The sequence below is a fragment of the Nyctereutes procyonoides genome, unplaced genomic scaffold (assembly GCF_905146905.1).
Source record: "Nyctereutes procyonoides isolate TBG_1078 unplaced genomic scaffold, NYPRO_anot_genome, whole genome shotgun sequence".
Taxonomy (NCBI): Eukaryota; Metazoa; Chordata; class Mammalia; order Carnivora; family Canidae; genus Nyctereutes; species Nyctereutes procyonoides.
The window spans coordinates 30,078,754-30,101,875 of NW_026575046.1; the positions used below are offsets into that span (position 1 = coordinate 30,078,754).

The 23,122-nt window shown below is 45.7% G+C and overlaps 1 protein-coding gene across 1 annotated transcript in view; it reads right to left on the minus strand.

Annotated features, from left to right (window-relative positions):
• Positions 1 to 1,137: 1,137 nt before the first annotated feature.
• The window catches only part of CCDC69 (coiled-coil domain containing 69), a 36,334-nt gene continuing 14,349 nt past the window's right edge, over positions 1,138 to 23,122 (minus strand). Inside the window, exons 2-9 of the mRNA XM_055325241.1 lie at positions 21,295 to 21,364; positions 18,678 to 18,784; positions 18,201 to 18,288; positions 7,815 to 7,888; positions 6,751 to 6,852; positions 6,138 to 6,257; positions 5,130 to 5,227; positions 1,138 to 4,380 (exon numbers count right to left, since the gene is read on the minus strand). Of these exons, the coding sequence (XP_055181216.1) occupies positions 4,203 to 4,380; positions 5,130 to 5,227; positions 6,138 to 6,257; positions 6,751 to 6,852; positions 7,815 to 7,888; positions 18,201 to 18,288; positions 18,678 to 18,784; positions 21,295 to 21,364 (837 nt within the window). The 3' untranslated portion in view covers positions 1,138 to 4,202. The remainder of the gene's footprint in view (positions 4,381 to 5,129; positions 5,228 to 6,137; positions 6,258 to 6,750; positions 6,853 to 7,814; positions 7,889 to 18,200; positions 18,289 to 18,677; positions 18,785 to 21,294; positions 21,365 to 23,122) is intronic.

Sequence of the window (23,122 nt, forward strand, 5' to 3'; positions counted from 1 at the left end):
ATGGCTTTGGGTGAGCCGGAGATTGCTGTGGATTTTATCTGGGAATATCCAGGGCAGAAAGTAAGCAGAGGGGAAGAAGAGGTGTGTATGTGTGTCTGTGGTGATGGTGTGTTGGGCAGGAGCATGGGAGTGAGGAATTAGGATGAGGATTGTGGCAGAGCAGAACCATTGCTAGACCAGTACTCTGAGTGACCTTGGGCAAATCACCTCCCTTTCTCTGGGCCTCAGTTTCCTTGTTTAGATTACTGTATAAAATGTATAATTTGCTCCTTTGCTAATTAATCCAACAGTAATTACTGAGCACCCACCACATGCCAGACAATGTACTTAGTGCAAAGACCACAATGATGAGGCAAAAAGAGCGATGGCTTCTGCTGTCTGCAAGCTTACAATCCTAAATAGGGAGGAAGGAGTGGGAAATGAATGTGATCATGGAGAGAATATGAAGTGCTACATCGAGAATACAATAGGGCAATGTGACAGGGTCTTCTTGAGATAGAGTGGTCAGGGAGTGTTCTCTGAGGTGACATTCAAGTTGAGACTGGATGGGCCCAAATCTCATGAATACAGGGCTGGGCAAGTGCTCAGGCCCCATGGCTGGTGTGTGTAGTAAGAGATGGACAAAATCCATTAGCATCTGTCTCCTGGGCACCTGCTGGGGGTCAGACGTTCCTAAGGTGTTGTTCGACAGATGGTCACGATGTTCCTTCCTCTCAAAGAACGTACCCCCTGAGCCCTCAGACATCTGGAGAGCAGCTGGGTCAAACGGTAGATCCACCAGCACTGACAACTTCAAAAATTCTTCACAGGGCTTCCTGAAATAGCTAGAATTTGACATGACCCTGGAGGGAGGGCTAGACCAACAAAAATATGGTGAAGGTGAGCTCCCCAGAGGCCACAAGAGGGAAAGAGTAGGGGAACATTCTCCTACTTGCCCAAAACGAAAACCAAGACCCAGCAAGGGGAAAAGCCCACACAGATGGTTGGGAGACATGGCTTCACTGTGTTGGCCTTTCCCCAGCGTGTTCCTTGGAATGGCAGGGCACCAAAAAATTCAGCCCCAAACCCCTAAAAAAGTGTTTTTAGGAAAACATTGCCTCCTATAACCACCTGCCTTGGAGATTCAAAACTCACATGCACATGCGACAGACACAGTGGTCTGAGTCTCAATTTAATTTTGCTTAACTCAGTGTTTCCCAAACAATTTAATAGAACCCCACCTCCCCTCCCCACCCCGCTTTGGGGAGGTAGCACCCATTAACAATCACACAAAACCAGAGTGCCACACTGGCGGCGGGCGGGGGGGGGGGTGCTCCCAGCCAAGGTACTTCCTGTATCTCCTTGGGTAGGGGAGGAGACCCCAGCTTCTCCCCAGGGACCTGAGAAGCTCACATTTGCCACAAAGAACCTGCCCTTTCAGGTGCTCTGATATGCATGTACGACCTTGGGCGAGTCACTGTCCCTTTCCCTGAAGGAATACACAGTGCCTCTTACTCGCCTGCTGGTGCCTGAGTCAGAGATGACACCTGGGGTAGCTGATGGACAATTATTTTTTTGTCCTTTCAGTTGGGCCGACCCCCCTACGTCAGCAAGTGGGCCAGTGTTGTTCACCAAGAGGGCCAGGTACAACAGGTGGCAGGGAGCACCCCGTACGTGGAAGAGGCTCAGGTTGGGGACTCTGGCATCTACACCTGCCAGGCCACCAACCTCCAGGGCATGGGGACTGCCACCACCCATGTCCGTGTGAACACAGGAAGCCGTCACATCTCCCCTGCCCCTTCCTAGCGCCCTCCCTGACTGCTGGCATCTTAGTGGAGCCATGGACAGACATGGGGGTAGGTTACTATGTGACCCTTGGTGCTTTTGATGCCCAGGAGTTGTCACTCGCACAAGGACTGCAAAAGGAACCTTCACATCACCCCTTATACCCTGCTGTCCATTACTGCTTCCACCAACCTCACAGCTTCCCTCCAAGCCCTGACCTGTTCTGATGGCCAGCCTTCACTCCAACATCAGGCCCCATTCCAAGGCTGGGCAAAGCTAGGGCCATTGGGGTACCAATACCCCAAGAGGGAGCCTAGAGCCTCTTGGCAAGTCACTCAGGCCCAGGACATTTTCCTCAATGATCCCTGCCACCAGCAGGGGTCCTCAGTGAGGGGCCACCTCCTCCCTCACCCGGGGAAAACACGGGGGCCAGATAAACTTGTCTGCTGGGGTGAGGGCGTGACCACAGCTTAGCTCCTGGCACCCGCCACATGCTGTATGAGGGAGAAACCTCACTCTCCGCTTGCCCCTTCTGCAGACCAGCCCCTCTCAATTAAAATGATGCTTTCTAAAGTGCATACTGCAGCCTGAAGTGCTTAGGTTGGGGTAGAAAGTTGGTCAAAGGAGTTTAGAAAATGCTGAACACGCTGGAAATTGCAGTGCACATTAGCACATTAAAGGTTCTGAGAAGTCCTGCAGGTCTGTTTAACTTGATTGAACCTAGAGTTTCTCAAACTGCTTGGCTACCAATTCTTTTCTTGGTCATGCCTATTAATGTGCAATGAACTAGTGAATCCCAGACAAACTTTGGGAAACATTGCATGAAGAAGTACGTGTGTACTTGACTCCAGAGCTGTTTCCAAAGCTCCGAGATGGATAACTTGTTTGCCTGTGGCCGGAGAAACAGCTCAGCACTCCCCTAGCCCTACTAGGGGAGAAATGGAGAAACATATTTGCATCTGAACTCCTAGAACAAGAAATGGCTGAAGACCAGATCCAAGGGAATGAAGAAGGCAGTCTGGGATGATAGAGCCAACCTCAGTTCTCCTGGACTGACTTTTCTTACTTGCTGGTCTGGGGCCTGGGGCTGGAGCTGGGGAATCTCACTGGCTCCTGTGATCTCAGTTTGCTCTGAAGAAAGATAAGAATGGGGCTTCAAGGATCTTAGATGGCTGAGGGGAGGGAGGTGTATGTGAGAGCATTGAATTAAAATGCTCTGTGCAAGGGAGGGGTTATCATTATCATGTCCAGCTGACCCGAAGCTTCCTGAGAAGAATATAAAATCCATAGGCGGTCTGGGCTGGACAGGCCTGCTGAGGTTACTCTGGCCACCCCTCTGCACTGATGGGGAAGCTCAGGGCCAGGTTCTGGGGTCCTGGCGCCTGGCATCAGGGGTGGTAGAATGAGTAAAGGTAAGGAGCAGGAGTATGAGAGATCGGAAGTGGGTGGGGGCAGGTAGAGGAAGGAGGACAAAGACCAAGTCACATTTCTGATCTTTCCAGAGCCTGGAGAGAAAAACAAGCACAACAAGCTAAGGGCTGGATGACAGATGAGTTCCTGTCCTGGCTTTGTGGGTCCCACTCCCCACCTTGGTTTCCTAGTCTGTACAGGGATGAGGTTCCAATGCTGGCAGCTAAGTGTACCCAGACCCACTAGGTGGCCCTGCGTCCAGGTGACACGGAGACTAAGAGATCCAGAGGGCTGAGGAGTGAGCCTTGCTTGCCTGGGCAGGGGGGAGGAGCGCTGGCTCAACTCCTGGGCTGACTGGACTCTGGGACTGGGAGCAGTGGCATGCCCCATGTCATACCCAGCCCATGCCTTGGCTGGGCTGGGACCTGGCACCCCAGTCCCAAGGGCTTCCAGTGACCCCCTTTCCAGCTGCTCACCTTTCCCTGTTGATTCCCAGGGTCTGGCCCACTTCCTCCCCTGCCCCCCAGCCCCTAGTCTGACCTTCAAACTATCCTAGAATGGTACACCGTAGTGACTCAAGTGTCATTCATGCAGTTCCCCTGGCTGTTTTAGAGAAGTAAACTGAGGCTAAGGGAGGGCCTGAGCAGAGGCAGGAACATCTGGGGGAAGCTGACAAGTCAGGACCAGGGGGTTGTGTCTTTGTCAGATGACCGCAACAGCCATGGCTGCCCCTGGGAGAAGCTCAGGACTTCCCTGAGTGGAACAGAGAGAACAGGGAGGGACAGAAGGACTCCTCTTGCTTGTTCCCTGGGCCAACTCAAGGGAAGGCACACCTGGGGCCCCAAAGCCCCAAGGGTGATCCTGCATGGCCCGAGCCCCCAGGGCTCACTGAGCACACACCCGGCTCCCCATCTCACTCCTGCCCTCGGCCCCTCCGGGGGAAAGGAGAAGGCCTCTGCTGTCTTCTCTGGTGAGTCCTCAAGAGCGAGCTGCCACCACAGGCGTCATGGCGGGCCCAGGCCGGGGCCCTAGCTGGCCAGGAAGGAGACCTCGGTGGGGGTGACGGAGGCCAAGGGGAAGGCAGCGGAGGCGTCGGCCCCCAGGACCCGGTACAGCAGCTCCTCCTTCTCTTGCTGGAGCTGTCGCCGCAGCTGGGACTCCTTCTCCAGGGCCTCGCGGGCGAGAAGCAAGTCCTCGGAGAGCTGCCTGTGGATGCAGACGGGGCGGCGTGGCCGCGGGCAAGAGCCTGTCAGCGGCTGCACACACCAGCCCCTTCCCCTAGGAGGCCTTCCTCAGACGGGCCGCGGCCTGCTCCCGGGCCCCTGCGCCCGGCCCTCTGTTTGCAGGAGGCCATTTGATCCGTTGCCAGAGGAACGTGGCCCTCAGGGGCCACAGCTCCGGGTTCAGCTGTACCCCACCACTTAGCTATGCAACCTGGAACGAGTTATTTACTCTTGCCAAATTGCAGTTTCCTCATTTTGTAAAATGGGAGGGACAATAGGAGGAGGACCAGCTCTTAGAGTAATGAGGATCAGGTGAGATAATAGGTAAAGCATTCAATGAATTATGTCTGACACACGATACTGGCCCTCATTTACTAAGCCTTCAGAATGGGTTCATTCATTCATGTACATTCATTCGTTCATTAGGCCACCCCAGCTAGAAATTTCCTGTGTCCTCTTCCTGTATTGGGCTTTGCCATGGAGCCTGCTTAGCCAGGATGGGGACAGATACTAATCCGGGCACTGAGACTTAGGTTTCTGGGTAGAGCTGGTCCATTGGGATTCCTGACTCCCAAGGAAAGAGGGGCCACATTCCCCAGAAAGGCTTGCCCTTCACCCCTGCCCTCTCCCTGCCCCATGTCAATCCATTCCCTAGGTTCTCTGAGACCTTCCCAACTGGAGATTTTGACCAAATGGTGGTGATGGGAGGAAAGGAGACAGGGCAACAGCTACCTTGACATAATCATCTGGTTGCGGCCCCGGACATGGAGGTCCTCGTTCTCCTGCTGCAAGGTGGTGATTTTTTCCTCTAACATCAGATTTTTCTCTTTCTGTAACAAATCAGAAGGAGCTCAGAGAAGCCACCAAACTCACATGGCACAATGTGTGCCATCACCTACCTCTTATGAGTCAGGGTCACTGAAAACCCTGACTCATTCTGGACTAGATGTTACATTTCGTGAAGCAGGAAGATTACTTAAGAAAAAAAGTGTAACTAAGGAGTGAACAAGGGGCTGCCAATTTTTAATTCTGCTACACGAGACATAGGAAAAGAATACAGCCACTCCCATCTAACATCTCCATCAGTTCATAAGAGAAAGGATATTTTTGGTTCTCTAAAGTCAGAAGGATATAATCTATATAAATAAAATTCCATGTGTCTGTTATGCTCTTCCACAAGAACGGCTGAACAAAATTCACAGGAACATCTGAGATGGTCTGACTAGAATATGGGTCGTGTGGCACACACAGCAGGGAGATTTCTTCTGGAGTAACATAATCTCTGTTTGGATTCAACCCTAGGTTCCCAAGGCCTCCCTTCTCGCGGAAACAAAGCCAGCTGTGTGTGTGCTCAATGCCCACCACTCTCCAGGCCTGCCCTTGCTGACTCTGGCTGTCTTTCTATCTGATTTTTCAGCCTTGTTTTCTTCCCTGGTCCCTCCTTATGAGCCAGGGTACCTGCCCTGCTGTCACCCAAGTTATAGCAACAGGAATAGCCAAGAAAAGCACAGGGTCTGGATGAGAAGGGGCCACTGCTTGACCCAGACCAGCCACAGGCCAGCCTCAGCTGTCTCAAGGGCCAGCATGGGTCAAAGCCAGGGCAGGTCAAAGCCAGTGCAGACCAGGCTGGAGCCTCCTCAAAGTCCCTTCCCTCCACGCACTTTACAGAGGAAATGCCCAGAAAGCAGAAGCCTGAGAACACATTCCCCCCACCCCCCTCAGCTGCTTCCAAGCACAGACCACTGTTTCCATGAGGATCAGCCGCTTGTCCAGCTCGTGAATACGCTCGTTCTTCATCTCGATAACAAAGTGTAAGCTTTCCAGCTCCTGCTCCCAGAACTGGCTGGGGCTCCCATAATCCTAGACAGGGACACAGAGTGATCTCATTAGACCAGCAGGCAGGGAGAGGGGATGCAGGGAGTACCTGTCTCTCTCCCACTCTGCCTGCAAATCACTGTTTGCCTCTCACCAGTCACCTCCCTCCTTGGCTCATGGTAAGTGCTTAATACACTTGACCTCATTCTAGCCTAACACTAGCCTCTGAGGCAAGTCCCACTACCACCATAGATGAGGAACTGCCATTCAGATAGGTGATGATGCTTGTGCTAAGTGGTAGGTTAGCTCTTTGCATGTAGTTCCTTCCGAATCCAGAGCCCAAGCACTTCCTATTTTCCCTATGCTTCTCTCTCAGCCTTCCTTTCCCCCTCAATGACACAGGGACCCTGTTTCTTCCAGGCCCTTGTGAAAGTAAGAGTGTCAAGTCTGGGCCCTTGAAGAGGGCCTGGCTTTTCCTGTTGCCCAGACCCTGACTTCCCTGGAGATCTGAGAAGGGAAATCCCTCCCTGCCACCTACCTGGATGTGCTTCTTATAGTCTCGGCTCAGAATGGACTCTTCTACCCTCTTCATCTTGGCCTGGAAGACCTCCAGCTGTGATGACAGTTCATCAATGGTCTCCTGGAGAAGGGAGTGGGAGGGAGATGGTCAAAGTCTGGTTCATAAAGGCTGTGGTGGACATCTGCATATCCCAGCGAGGGGGCAGTTTTGGGTTTTTCCATCTATCTTCACTCTGCCCTCCCCAATAATGCAGGTTTGATTTGCTGCGACCACTGCTCGAAACACACCTGCCCCGTCTCTCGTCATAGAGCCTTCAAGGACTCCCTCTACCCTCAGGGATGATGTCCCAGTGTTCAAGGCTGGTGGTGCCAGCTTGGCATTCAAAGCTCACCTGAACAGGGCTCTGCACTTTCCCAGTCTTCCCTCTCACTGCTTCTGTGGCCAGGCACCTGCCAGTCCTCCCGCTGCCAGGGACATCCCTGCCCCCTACTTTCTCGCACCCAAACCTGGCCCATGACCTTCAGGATAGAGCAGGCCTTTCATTTGGCTAACGGGCCCCAGCACTTGGCCCTCACCTCCTCCCCTACCTTACTTCCCTCCCACTCATACTCTTCATCTTAGACTTCTTTCAGTTCCACGGGCAATCCAGATTTTCCTTTTTTCTCCATGTCTTTAAGCACACTGTTTTTTTCTGCCTACGGCACTCTTTTTACCCCTCTTCATCTGAAGAATTCCAACCCACCCTTCAGGTTCCAGCTAATATTTCATCTTTCTGGGGAGTCCCTGACCTGATAAACTGGTTCAGAGGCCTTCCTTCGTGCTCCCACATGCCTGCCTGTATCCACCTGCCAGCCCAGTCACAATGTGGTACCCCAAGATCCTCCAACAACAGTCCTCAGAGAAAATAGGCCAATCCTAATCTCAGACCAAGTCCTCCTGAGCTAATAGCCCCATCACCACATCAAGGGGCTGGATACACAGAAGACACTCACCTATGCCCCTCACATCTAAGTAGAGGCCATGCTACTTTCCCTCAGGGCCTCCCCTCCCCCACAGAGTCAGCCGTGGCCTGACCCTCTCACCTGCAAGGTCGCCTTGGCCTCCTCAAAGGACTGGGTAAGGGCTTCCTTCTCCTGCTCATGTGAGGCCCGGAGGACTGCAGGGAAAGGAGACCTCTGTGAGCTCAGACACCCAGGCACTTCACCCTAAAGCCTTCTGGGAGGTGCCATGAGGGCCGGAGAACCTGGGTGATCAGCTGGGGCCCACAGGGGCCAGGGGTCTGGGGATGGTCTTATTCATACTTCCTTTCCTGGGCTTGCAGCTGTGCCAGAAGCATAGTAGATATTAATTAAAAGCTTGTGGAAATGGAAACAAGTTGTATCTTGAGAGGAACTGTGAACCCCACCAGAGTATGGGAGCCACCCATACCTCACTTTGGCTAAGACCCTGCAGTAAGCTTGTCCATCTTGTTCACCATGCCATGGAAATATGCAGAGGGTCAATGTTTTGTAAGCTGGGTTACCCAAACTTTGAAACAATTAAATCATTACTTATTGAACCTTAGCATAAAACTGCAGTAAGTACACTTGATCTGCCACCCAGAAATCTATGTCGTCCTGGTTCAGCTTCTTCACAACTGAGGAACCTTGAGAGGATCACTTCAAATATTGAAAAGTTCTATTGCCTCAACTATGAAATGAGTTGTTCTAAGGGATGACTCAAGGATGACATGAGAAAACAACATACATGGGCTTTCCAGACTGGGCAGTGCTGGGCAGATTTGCTATCATTCTCCCAAATCAATATAGTTACATTTCTTGTGTTTGTCTCTTAAGATTTTATTTATTTATTCATAAGAGACACACAGAGAGAGGCAGGTTCCCTGCAGGGAACCCAATGTGGGACTCGATCTCAGAACCCTGGGATCATGACCTGAGCCAAAGGCAGATGCTCAACCACTGAGCTACCCAGGAGTCCCTATAGTTACATTTCTTATCCCACCTCCTCTACAGAGTTCCTCATGGAAAACTCCTACCTTGTCTCAGCTAGAAGAAGACAATGTAAAGTGACAAATCAATGGGTGGGATGAAACAGGACAGAGAGGACAGGAAAGAAAAGTTTCACATGACCAAAGGCCTAGGTATACAGTGGGTCTGTGTCAGAGAGAAAACAATGTTCAGTAGTATAAATATGATAGAGCTGTCAGGAATTAAAGAGATCAGGGCAGCCTCGGTGACCCAGTGGTTTAGGGCCACCTTCAGCCCAGGGTGTGATCCTGGAGACCCAGGATTGAGCCCCATGTCAGGCTCCCTGCACGGAGCCTGCTTCTCCCTCTGCCTGTCTCTTTCTCTCTCTCTGTCATGAATAAATAAAAATAAAATCTTTAAAAAAAAAGAAAGAAAAAGAAATTAAAGAGATCAGCTATAAAAAATTACAGGCTGAATTTTTTTCCAATTATGGGCCAAATTTGTTAATTTGCCTATCAAGACGGGTTCTGATTCCAGGTAAGGTAGAGGATATTGACTCCATAACACTTTGTCCTCCTGAATGTAGCTCTAAGACCTAGACAGAATGAATGGAGTAGCTATTTGCAGACTCAGAAAAGTAAATGGTAGCAGGGAGACTGGGCAAGAAGATCAGAATTTGAAGTACCATGGAACCAGTAGTCTTAAACAAGACTTAGAATCTCATGTTTTCAAATATTTCAGGATATAATACAAAACTGCTCAGCATATGAATCCAAATGGCTCAGCACACAAATCCAAAATGGCTCAGCATACAAATCCAAAATTGCTCAGCATACAAAGAAGCAGGAAAATCTTAACTTGGCTGAGAAAGACGTTCAGCAGATGCCAACACTGAGATGCTACAGATGTTGGAATTATTAACAGAGACTTTAAGACAACTGATGTAAAAATGCTTCATGAAGTAAGGGGGAGTATTCTTGAAAAGAATGGAAAAATAGAAAGCCTTAGCAAATATATAGAAGCTATAGAAAAGAACCAAAAGGAAATTTTAGAACTAAAAAATGTAATAAATGAAATTTAGAAAAAACCTCACTGGGTGGGCTCAGTAGCAAAATAGAGATGACACAGGTAAAGAGCCAATGAACTTGAATATAGAGCAATAGAGATTATCTAGTCTTAACAACAGAGAGAAAAACGATTGGGAAAAAATGAACAAAGCCTCAGGGACCTGCAAAACAATCTGAAAATGTCTAATATTTGTGCATCAGAGTCTCAGAAAGGGGAGAGAAAGAGTGCAGCACAGAAACTGTATTTAAAGAGAGAATAGTTGAATGCTTCCCAAATCTGGCAAAATATAAACCTCTAGATTGAAGACACTCACTGAACCCCAAACAACGTAAACCCAAAGAAATCCACACCCAGACATATCATTATGGATAACTAATGACAAAGAAAAGTCTGGAGCAGAACCAGAAAAAAATGGTGCCTTAGAAGAAACAATACTTTGAATGACTGGATTTCTTATGAGAAACCTTGGAGACAAGACAAAGTAAGAACATAAATAAGGAATAAGAACTGCCAAAATAAAAGGACTGTAAATCTAGAATCCTATAGCCATTGAAAATATCCTCAGGAAAAAAAGGTGAAACTAAAACATTCTCAGATGAAACAATGCTAAAATAATCTCCCACCTGCAGCCCTTCTTAGAAAATTGCTTAAGAAACTCTTCAGACAGAAAGCACATGATACCAGAGGGAAACTCGGAACTTCAGGAGTGCAGGAGAGCAACAGAACAGTAAATTCCTAGGCAATAGAATAGACTACTCTTCTTTTTCTTCCCTTGTGCCCCTGAAGATATGAGTGATGGTAAATCAACGTTATAAACAGTGTAACACTTTCTGATGGTGCATTCAATGTAAGTGGATGTAATACCTAAGAGAAGTACCACAACAAAGAGAGAGGTAGAGACCTGCATGATGGTAGGCTTGCTACATTCCACTGGAAGTGGCAAAATGTGAATTCTAGGTAGACTCTTAAATATTTTGTAATTCTTAAAGCAGTCACACACACAAAAAAAAAGACACCAAAACCAACCAAACAAAAAAGCCTATACAAAGAGATATAGTAAAAAAAAAAAAAAAAAAAAAAAAAACAGAGACAAGCTAAAATGGGATACTAAATGTGTTACTAAAACGGGATACTATTTCAAATACTCCAAAAGAAAGCAGGGAAAGGAAAGTAGAAGATTAAAAAAACAGAATGACCAGAAAACAGATACAAAAATAACAGGCCTACATCCAACCATATCAATAAGAACATTAAACCAGGGGCACCTGGGTGGCTTGATCAGTTCAGTGTCTGCCTTTGGCTCGGGTCATGATCTCAGGGTCCTGGGATAGAGACCCTGCATTGGACTCCCTGCTCAGCAAGGAGTCTGCTTCTCCCTCTGCCTTTGCTCCTCACCCTGCTCATGTACTCACTCTCTCTCTCTAAAATAAAATAAAATAAAATAAAATAAAATAAAATAAAATAAAATAAAATAATAAAAATAAAATAAAATAAAATAATAAAATAAAATAAAATAAAATAAAATAAAATAAAATAAAATAGGGCAGCCTGGGTGGCTCAGCTGTTTAGCGCCACCTTCAGGCCAGGGCCTGATCCTGGAGACCTGGGATCGAGTCCCACATTGGGCTCCCTGCATGGAGCTTGCTTCTTCCTCTGCCTGTGTTTCTGCCTCTCTCTGTGTGTGTGTCTCTCTCATGAATAAATAAATAAAATCTTAAAAATAAATAAATAAATAAAATCTTAAAAAAATACGAATGCTAAATTAAATGGTTCAAACATTGTAAAAAAGACAGAGATTGTCAGAATGGATCTTATAAAAAAAAAATACCCAGCTATGGGCTATTTACAAGAAACCCACTTTAAATATATGTCACAGGTAAATTAAAAAGCAAAAAGGTAGAAAAAACAACATTAATCAAAGGAAAATTGCTGTGGCTATATTCATTTCAGATGAAGTGCACTTAAGAATAAGGAATATTATGAGGAATAAAGAAGGACATTACATAATGATGAAGAGGTTAGTTTTCTAAGAAAACATAATCCTCAGTGTTTATATACCTAACAAAGGAGCTTCAAAATACATGAAGCAAAAATGAACAGAACTGAAAGGAGAAATGGACAAATTATGGTAGGGGTCTGCAACACTCTGCAGTATTCAGTAGAAAAAGGAGGTGTAAAATCTGGAAGAATACAGAAGAACAGAACACTGTCAACATCCTGATTTAACTAATTTATAAAGTACAACTTACAGTGGCATAATACACATGTTTTCAAGTGCACATAAAACACTCACAAGATAGACCATATCCTGAACCATAAAACAAGCCTTAACCAGAAAAAGAGCAAAATACAAACTATGTTTTCTGACCATAATGAAATCAAACTGGAAATCAGTCACAGAAAGAGAACTATAAATCTCCAAACACTTATGAGTGTTCAATGAGCCAAAGAGGAAGTCTCAAAGGAAACTAGAAAATATTCTGAACTGAACAAAAATGAAAATACAAAAACATCAATCCATGGGATTTAGGGAGAAATTTATAGCACTAAGTGCTTATGTTAAAGGAGAAGGGTCTCGGGGTGCCTGGGTGGCTCAGCAGTTAAGCATCTGCCTTCAGCCCAGGGCATGATCCTGGAGACCCAGGATCGAGTCCCATGTCAGGCTCCCTGCATGGAGCCTGCTTCTCCCTCTGCCCTGTGTCTCTGCCTCTCTCTCTCTCTCTGTGTGTGTATCTCATGAATGAATAAAAAATCTTAAAAAAAAAAAAGGAGAAGGGTCTCAAATCAGTCATCTAAACTTCCAGCTTAAGAAATCACAAAAAGAAGAGCTAAGTATAAAGCAGGCAAACAGAAGGAAGAAAATAAAGATAACAGAAATCAATGAAAATCAAAATGGAAAAATCAGGGGAAAAAAATCAAGGAAACCAAAAGCTGGGTTGGGGAAAGGATTAATAAAGTTGATGGACCCTAAGTAAGACTGACAAAGAAGAAAGAGAATACACAAACTACCAATTTCAAGAAATTAAGAGGAAATATCACCACAGACACAGAAGATATTTATAACAATAGTATGAGACTACTACAAGCAATTCCATGCATATAAGCTCAATAACTTAGGTGAATTGTAGCAATTCCTGAAGAACCACAAACTACCCAAACTCACCCAAGGTAAAATACATAACCTGGGCATTCCTATAACTAACTATTAAAGAATTTGAATGTGTACTTAAATACTTTCTGGAAAAGAGATGTTTGAGAACAGATGGTTTATTCACAAATTCTGCTGAACATTTAAAAATGATACAATACCAGTTCTATACAATCTTTTCCAGAAATGAAAGGGGAAGGGACAGTTCTCAATCATTCCATGAGGCAAGCTATACCTTGAAACGAAAACCAGATAGATGATACAGAAAAAGAGCCCTTGTGAACATAGACACAAACATCTTCAGTGAAATATTACCAACTCGAATTCAGTAATACATGAAAATGAATAATATAATGTGACCAAGTACGGTTTATGCCAGGAATACAAGGCTAGGTGCAAAATTTGAAACTCAAATCAATGTAACCCACAATATTAACAGTCCAAAGAAGAAGAATCACACAATTATATGAGTCATAGATCTAAGTGTAAAACTTTAAACCATACAAATTTTGGAAGACAACATAGAAGATCTTTGTTGTCTGGGGTTCAGTATTGAATTTTTAAGATATGATACCAAAAGCATAATGAAAAAAGAAAAAATAATAAATTGAAATTTATCAAAATTGAAGACTTTGCTTTGTAACATACATTGTTAAGAGAATGAGGAAAAAAAAACCCTACAAGACTAAGAGAAAATATGTGCAAATACAAAGGACTTGTATCCAAAATGTATAAAGATGTCTCAAAACTCAACAGTAAGAACAAGCAAGCTAGTTAATGGGTAAGAGACTTGAATGGACATTTGACCGGATGATATACAGACCACAAGTAAGCACAAGAAAAAATGGTCAACGTCATTAGTCATTACTAAAATGCAAATCAAACCCATGATGATATATCACCACACACCAATTAGAACAGCTAAAGTTAAAAAAAAAAAAGTTGGCAAGTATTCAGTGAGAAGCAACAGTGGAATTCCTGTACTGCTCAGGGTAATGCAAAATGGTGGCCACTTAGGAAATCAGTTTCCCATTTCTCATGAAGTTGAACATACATTTACTATATGGCCTATTGATCCTACTCTTGCATTATTTACCCAAGGGAAATGGAAACTTATGAACACACAGAAATCTGTACATGAATGTTCCAAAGAGCCTTATTCACATTCGCTTCAAACTGGAAACAATCCATATGTCTTACAAGTGGATGAGTAAACAATGGCCTTGAAAAGACAAAACTATAGTGATGGGGAACAAATCAGTGGGTACCAGGAATTGGTGTGGAGATGAGTACAGAAGGATAGCCTGAGGGGCACCTGGGTGGCTCAGTCAGTTAAGTGTCCGACTCTTGGTTTCCACTCAGATCATGATCTCAGGGTTGTGGGCTCAGGCTCCCCCGCAGGCTTCACACTCAGTGTGGAGAGTCTACTTGGGAATTCCCTTTCTCCCTCTTTCTCTATCCCTTCTCCTGCTCATGTGCTCTCTCTCTAATAAAATGAAATAAAATCTTAAAAAAAAAAAAGGATAGCCTGATAGAATCAGGGGGAGGTGGAATTGTTTTGTATCAGATTAAGGTGATGATCATGTGAATGTATACCTGTGTTAGAATGTATGGAACGGTACACCAAAAAAGTCAATTTTACTGTGATAATTTTAAAAATAAAAACATGAATAAGTAAATAAATATTTAAAAAATGTTTTAAAGACAAAAACAAAAAAGAAAACAAAATAAAAGACAACAAAGAATCATCAATATGGAAAACTACCACTAGTTTTTCCCAGTTATCTATGTATCATTTCCCAAACAAATAAAATCCTTTATTTTCCCTCCCACTATGCTTTTTATTCATTCATTTCATACACATTTATGTACCACCTAATATAAGCCAAGTGATTTAGAAATATCTATGAAGGAATTCTCACTGGTGGGAAGAACTCAAGACAAGCAGTCCCTTCTCCTCTGGGGTTTTTACAAAAGGAAATTTTTCTTATCAATATATTTATAATGCTAAAAAGGGTATCAAAGCAATGTGCAGAGAACAAAGTTGCTTTCCTACAATAGCCTAGTGACATGGGAAAGGTAGATTTTATTTTATTTTTTTTAAAGATTTTGTTTATTACAGAGAGAGAACATGAGTGGTGGGGGAGTGCAGAGCATGAGGGAGAAGCAGACTCCCTGCTGAGCAGGGAACCAGACTATGTGGGGCTCGATCCCAGGACCCTGAGATCATGACCTGAGCTGACTGCAGACGCTGAACTGACTGAGCCACCCAGGCGCCCAGGGAAGGTAGATTTTAGAGATATGGAAACCCAACTGAGATTCAACGTAGATTGTAGAGGCACAGACACTGAACTAAGGTTGAGTGACAGGCCCAGGGTTGCACAGCACGTTAGAATTAAAACACAGCTCTTCAAATTCCCTGGGCGAGGGCTTCAAATCCATTCCAAAACATTTTGTGCTAATGTTGCAATATGTTTCAAGAATCTTAAAATTGTTCAGACCTCTGTTCTAGTTATTCCGTTTCTGGGAATCTAAGGACATAACGTGAAATGTGGGCACATCTTTATGCAAAAGACGTTTAGTGCGGTGTTATTTACAGCAGTTAAAATCTGGAAGTCTAGACTCACAGGATATAAGGAAAACCACGTATGCAACAGTCTAACCTTTATCAACATTTACAAGCAGCATAATTACTTGGAAACATGTGGGAAACAATGTTAAATGAAAAGAACAGATCTAAAATTTCACATATAAAATCATCCCAACTGGGGTCGCCTGGGTGGCTCAGTCGGTTGAGCATCTGACTCTTGCTTTCAGCTCAGGTCATGATATCAGGGTGGTGAGATCAAGCCCCAAGCTGGAGGCTCCTTGAGATTCCCTCCCCCAGCTGCTCTCTCTTCCTCTGCTCCTCCTCCTGCTCTGGTGCTCTCTCTCTCTCTCTCTCTCTCTCTCGTTCTCTCAAATAAATAAGTAAATCTTAAAAAAAAATTCTATCTGTATCTTTAAAAGATAGTTTTTGGGAAAGATCATGCAAATACTAATGATTAAAGTAAACAATGGTATAACATTTTCTAGGTCTGTTTCAATAGAATAAGAAATGTACATAACCTTCTCCAAAGAAGTTATACAAATGGCCAAAAAGCACATGAAAAGGTGCTCAGCAAAATTAGGCATTAGGAAAATGCAAATCAAAACCACCAGGAGATACCACTCCACTCCCCACTAGGATGGCGACAATGACAACAATAGCAGCAAGAATGCAAAGACAAGTGTTGGCAAGGATGCGGTGCAACTGGAAGCCTCGTGGTCACTGATGGGGATGCAGAGTGGCGCAGCTGCTGTGGCAAACACTTTGGCGTTTTCTCAAAAAGTGGAACATAGATTTACTGTATGAGCCTGCAATTCTACTGCTGGGTGTGCACCCAGGGGAACTGAAAGTGGGTGTGCAAGCAGGTGCTTGTACTAGTGGCACTATTCGCGGTGGCCAAAGGGTGGAGGCAGCCCAGGTGTTCATCAACTAATAAACAAATAACAAAGTATGGTGGGTCCATACCAATAATAATGGATATGACTCAGCTATAAAAAGGAGTGGAGTAGTTTTTCAAGTGGGAGAGGAAAAAAGAAATTGTAGTGTAAATGTAAGCTGAAGCATGGATGTGCCCTGCAAACATTATGCTGGGTGAAGAAGCCAGACATGGGGTGGGATGGTAGGTCATAGATGGTAAGATTCTATTTACTGAGGGTCGACTGGTGGCAGCCAGGGGCTAGGAGGATGGGGAGGGATGGACTGCTTGGTGGGTATGGGACTCACTTTCAGGGTGATGAGAGTGTACTGGAATGTGATGGGGTGATGGTTGCAGGGCACTGTGAATGTACGAAATGTCACTAATGGTAATGGTCTTATGTGTATGCTACCAAAATAAAAAAAAATACATGAACTTTGACACACCAACTTTACTAGAATGTTATTCAATTTTAAAAAAGATTTTATTTATTTATTCATGAGAGATACAGAGAGAGAGGCAGAGACACAGGCAGAGGGAGAAGCAGGCTCCATGCAGGGAACCTGACGTGGGACTCGATCCTAGGACCCCAGGATCACACCCTGAGCCTAAGGCAGATGCTCAACCACTGAACTACCCAGGCATCCTACTAGAATATTATTCTCAAGAAAAAGTCATGAATGTGGCAAAGATTTTACAAAACAGAGTTTACTGTGTAAGTATCATTGCTATTATAAACAATGGCAAAAGTTTGAAATTATCTAAATGCTTAACCAATGGGGCTCAGATGAACAAGGGCTGACATTAGAATGCTGTGCAATTACTAAAACTTATGTTACAGAAGTGTAATGACAAGATATTAATAGAATTCAAAGTGAGAACAATTTATTTCCTCCCCCAATGTCTGTGTGTTTATGTGTATAGATGAATATCCCAGGTACACGTACACACACACACACACACAGAATGAAAGGGATCCATAGCAAAGGGATAACATTGACTAGTTCTGGTGGCATTACATACAATTTTAATTTTCTCAATAATATAATAAACACTGATAATTGTTTGCTAACTATCTTGTGAAATATTAGGCATTGTTCTAAATGTTATCTATCCATCTACCTGTACATCAAACCATTTAATTCTCATAAAGACCCTATGTATTAGGGTCTTAGAATTTAACTAAATTCTTCAAGGTTACATAACCAGTAAGAGAAGAGGTGAAGATGGGATTCAAACCTGTGGCTGCAGAGCCTCAGATCCCAACCAGGGTAAGATCATTTTGTTTGATCCATAGAGACTAAATTTTATGATGGTCACATCACATATAAAAGGAAAGAAAGTTATCTGAAAAAAATTGCCTAACTATAAATTTTAAGAGCTGTCATTGCTGTAGGGAAGGAATATGGATATTTAAAAAAGAATACGAATTCTTTTTTAAATGGAAAGGGGGGGGAAACTGTCTCAATTAAGGTTAAACAAAGCATGGCGTCAGTTTTAAAGTCATGTCCAAAAGGACAAGTCCCAGGACCCTGAAGATTCCAGCCCTGAAGCAGCCAACTATTTGTGGACCAGAGGCAGGAGGGAGGGGCCAGAAGCGGGGGTGAGGGTGGGGAGTGGGGGTGGGGCAATAGTAGAAAGGAGGGGTCAGAGGCAAAAGAGAGGGACCAGAGACAGGAGTGGGGGCCAGTGAGAATCCGGAATTCGAGAGGTGAATTCGGGAGGTGGGGAGAAAAGAAGGACCCTTCTAAACCCTTGCTAGTGAAGCATCTCCATCCTTACCTTGCAGGGTCTCCTCATGCTCTCCGTCCAGGACTCTTCGCTGTTCATCCAGTTTCTCTCGAAGCTCTAGCTCCCTCTCCTTCTCTACCTGGGGGCGGGAAGTGGTTCAGCAGGGCTTCACTGATCCACACACCAACCCCTGGAGCTTTGCAGAGGTTGGTGATCAGAGTCCCGCCCCATCATCCCGAGTGATGGAAACAACCTGAGCTCAGAGTGGGCACAAGACTTCAAGACATAGTAAACTTGATGCCCTCTCCAGGCAGGAAGTCTTTGTGCTGTGTTAGAGTGTTTCCCAATCTTACACTGCATACAATGAGTATAATGAATTACACGCAAGCAGTTACAAATATTTAGTCAAAAGATAAAGGACTTCCTACTGGGTAAAGGAGTAAGAGATACAACATCAAAACTGAAAGGTAATCCTCAAGATTAGAAGAGAGGAGGAAAAGAGAGGGCTTGTGTGCCACCTGGACTTACCTGTTGGGCCCATTTCTTCCTCTCTTCCTCATGTTGCTGGAGAATTCTGGTTATCTCCTTCTGGCACTGCTCGGCCTCCTCAGATGGGCAGAGCTGGACAGCTGTGGCTACAGGTGAGGAAGCAAAAAGTTCACACACAGCAGAGGGGAGGTCAGGGATGTGGCAGAGAGGATGTGGGAGGTCAGGGCTAAGTGGTGACAACTCCAGTCTCCAGCTCAAGAATGGTTTTAGATGGGACATCCACCTCCAGCAGCAGCCCCTCACACCTCTCTGGCTTCTGAGACCCTCTTTCGTGCAGGAGCCAGTGATCTCATTATGGCCCCTTAGGATCTAGAGCAGAGCTGGGAACTCACAGGACGGACTCAGCCTATTAACATGCTCTAGCTCATATCTAAAATAAAAAAAGGTGGATGCTTGGGTGGCTCAGTGGTTGAGCATCTGCCTTCAGCTCAGGTTGTGATCCTAGGGTCCTGGGATCAAGTCCCACATCTGGCTCTCCGCGGGGAGTCTGCTTCTCCCTCTGCCTATGTCTCTGCCTCTCTCTGTATCTCTCATGAATAAATAAAATATTTTAAAAAATAAATAAAATTTAAAAAAAGTTGCTGAGATTACTTTTACTTCATATATAGATTTCCAGTTTTGCTTGAAGAAGCTCAAGAACTGGCCGCATATACCTTTGTGCCACCCAGGAGTTGACGCTGAGGCACAGCTGTCTTCCCCTTTGTGCAGGATGTGGCTCTGCCATTTGCCACAGTCCTTGCCTCTCTCTCCAGAGGGCACATAGAGGGGACCACTCCATCACCTGCTTTACCTGCTGGGACTGGAGCCTGTGAGTGTCTGAGTGTGTGACCCCCGACTTTTAGCATCCCCCACCCCCATCCTGGCCAACGGCCAGCAAGCTGGAGGCAGAGGGGCTGCTGTGAGTGGGAAGAAGCCTCAAACTGGAAACCTAGCTCTCATTAGGGAAACTCCAACACAGGTCCTGCCAATGCCACTCTGAGTCCAACAGGCTCTGGGTGTGACCCAACGCATGATCCACCCTCCCTGTGCCTCAGTTACTCAATATGGGAAACTGGGAAAATAATATTATCTAGCTCACAGGGCTATAGAGATGATTAAACCTGGAAACAATGGCAACAGAAATTATATGAGCAAGATAAGGAGTACTGAGCGCTTACCCAGTGCCCAGGAACCTGTTGAAGGTGCCCCATAGGGAATACGCAGTCCTTACAACAACCCACTGTGGCGGGTACTGTGTTTATCCCCATTTCACAGATAAGGAAGCTGAGAGACAAAGAAGTTATGCAATTGGGCCAGGATTACCCAGCTGACAGATGGCGGAGAAGGGCTTTAAACCTGCACAGTCTGATCCCACGGCAAGCACCCCTCAACACCACCTTAACTCTGCTTGCTTATGTACAAAAAGCAGTAAGTGTAGTGCCAGGCATTTAGAGGTAGCTCAATAAATGCGCTTTATTGTGAACTACATGCTCTCTAGAGATTCATCATTGCTCATGACAAGTATTAGAGGGGCTGGCATTACTGCTGTGGCTGGCATTATTATCCATGTTAGTATTATTATCACAGAGCACCACAGACAGTGCTGGCAAAGGGCTTGGGGAGAAAGGTGAAGAATGGGCCTGCTAGCCAGGAAGCTGGCACTGGGCCTCCTATCGGGGTGGGGGAGGAGAGTAGTGAGTCAGTGCCCTGGAGCCTGGGGGACAGCGGTGACCACATTCAGGGAACCCCAGACTCTCACAAACTATTTGGCTCAGGCTCCCAAACGTTGGTCCACAAGACCAGTCCCAGACTGGCCCCAGCCAGGGAGAAGCTCATAAAAAACAAATCATCACCAATACCATCAGCCCCTGTCCAAGAGATTCCGTTTAGCTGGTCTGTGGTGGGGCCCCAGAATCTGTATCTTTGTAGCTCCCCCAGGTAATTCTCGTGCACAGGCAGATGATAGAACCTCTGAATTCTGGTCCAGTTGCTTATCTGGTGCTTGAACTCTGTCTACAATGGCCCTGACAGTCTCCAGTCTGTAACTGAACACTTTCGAGGTGGAGAGCTCATTTCATTAGTAGGTAGCTCTGATGGTTTTAAACCAACAATCACACAAAAAATCCTTTGAGATTGAACTGAATTCCACCTGCCTGTTTTTGTCACCTTGAGGCCCTGTGCTGACCTCTGAGTCACACTGAACAAGGCTTATCTTTCTTCTCTACAGGGGCACTTCAGACACTTGGAGAGATCTGCTGTCTTTTATTGCAACATCTTCTTTCCAGGTAGAACATCCTCTGCTCCTTTAATTGCTCCTTACAGGACATGGTTTCCAGATTCCTCACCAGCCTGATCTGTCTCCACTGTACTCTCTCTAATTTTTCTGGATTCCCCTAAAAATGTACTTTCTAGAAATAAACTCAGCACTCTGGGTGTGGCATTAATAGCCCGGAACAGGTCAGGACTATCACCTCCCTGATTTTAGACATGATACTCCTATTAATGTAACCTACCTAAGGTCTCATGAGATAATTAAATAGCTATATCACTTCTGTTGATTATAAAGTAGGAAACCTCATGGATGGAGAGGAGGGCATTTATAGGGTTGCCTACTCACCTGTGTCCCCATTGAGGGGACCTAATTCCTGTGGCTCTGGTCTGGGTGGCTGATCTGGTTTTCGGTGCCTCTGGAAGAAATGAGACAACAATGAAGTGAAGGTAGGGGCATCTGGATGGCTCAGTGGTTGAGCGTCTGCCTTTGGCTCAGGTCATGATCCCGGGGTTTTGGGATCGAGTCTCACATCAGGCTCCCCTTAGAGAGCCTGCTTCTCCCTCTGCCTATGTCTCTGTGTGTCTCTCATGAATAAATAAGGTAGGAGGTCAATGTGAGGATGGATGCTATACTGGATCCTTCCAAAGGCAAGACAGGACTGATTTCCAGTTATGCCAGACCTTGCCCTGGATCCAGTTGCTTAAGCTGCCTCCCTCACTAGCCGAAGGCAGCACTCCCTCTGTGGGGAAGGGGTTCCCATAGCAGGATTTCTCATCATCACCAGGGAAACCTTCAGTGGGGAGCTTGATGCTGATTGACCTCTCCTTAGATTCTTGTGGTTTGTGAACCAACCAGGAGGCCCTCCCTGCCCACCTCTTCCTTCTCCCAGGACTTACTCAGACCTTTTGCTATTATCCTCACCCCAGTTAGAGCTGAAACTTCCCAATCTTGAATTCAGAGATAATTACCCTTTCCTCTGAGGACCTACGCTTACCACAGCTTCCTTCCAAGTTCCCTATATTTGGGACAAAGCATGGGAAGTCCAAGCTTGGGTGGCTCAGTCGGGTAAGTAACCAACTCTTGGTTTTGGCTCATGTCGTGATCTCAGGGTCCTGGGATTGAGCCCTATGTCTGGCTGATGCTCAGTGCAGAGTCTGCTTGTCCCTCTCCCTCCTGCTCTGCTCCTCTCCCTGCTCTCTCTCTCTCAAATAAATAAATCAATTCTTGGGGCACCTGAGTGGCTCAGTGGTTGAGTGTCTACCTTTGGCTCAGGATCCAGGGAGAGGGTCGCATACTGGGCTCCCTGTAGGGAGCCTACTTCTCCTTCTGCCTGTGTCTCTGCCTCTCTCTGTGGGTCTCTTATGAGTAAATACATAAAATCTTTTTTTAAAAAATCAATTCTTTTTTTTTATTTATTTATGATAGTCACACAGAGGGAGAGAGAGGCAGAGACATAGGCAGAGGGAGAAGCAGGCTTCATGCACCGGGAGCCCGACGTGGGATTCGATCCTGGGTCTCCAGGATCACGCCCTGGGCCAAAGGCAGGCGCTAAACCGCTGCGCCACCCAGGGATCCCTTAAAAAAATCAATTCTTTAAAAAGAGAAGAGGTCCAAGCCATGGTTTTACCATGATTAGTCTTTGTTAGAGGGGGTGCTTCTCCAACTATAAAGAGGCAGTGGTACTTACTTGACAGATGGGGATAAGACACCATACTCAGGATGTACTGGGCATCATGATGTCTTATCTATACTACCTTAGCAAATCTTCAGAATGATCCTGGGAAATATGAATATCACCAATTTATTTTTTTTAAATATTTTATTTATTTATTCATGAAAGACACACACACACACAAAGAGAGAGAGAGAGAGAGAGAGAGAGAGAGAGAGAGAGAGGCAGAGAGAGAGGCAGGCTCCATGCAGGGGGCCTGATGTGGGACTCAATCCCAGGACTGCAGGATCACGCCCTGAGTCAGAGGCAGATGCTTAACCGCTGAGCCACCCAGGGGTCCCTGAATATCCCCAATTTAAAGAAGAGGCAGCTGAGGCTAAGTGAAGTCAGGACTCAATCAAGGTAGATTAGCGAATCATTGGCAGAGTCAAGGATTTGAGCCATACCTCTGAGTGCTTTAACCAATGTTGGCCAGTATTGGGTGAATCTGATCAAAGGAGG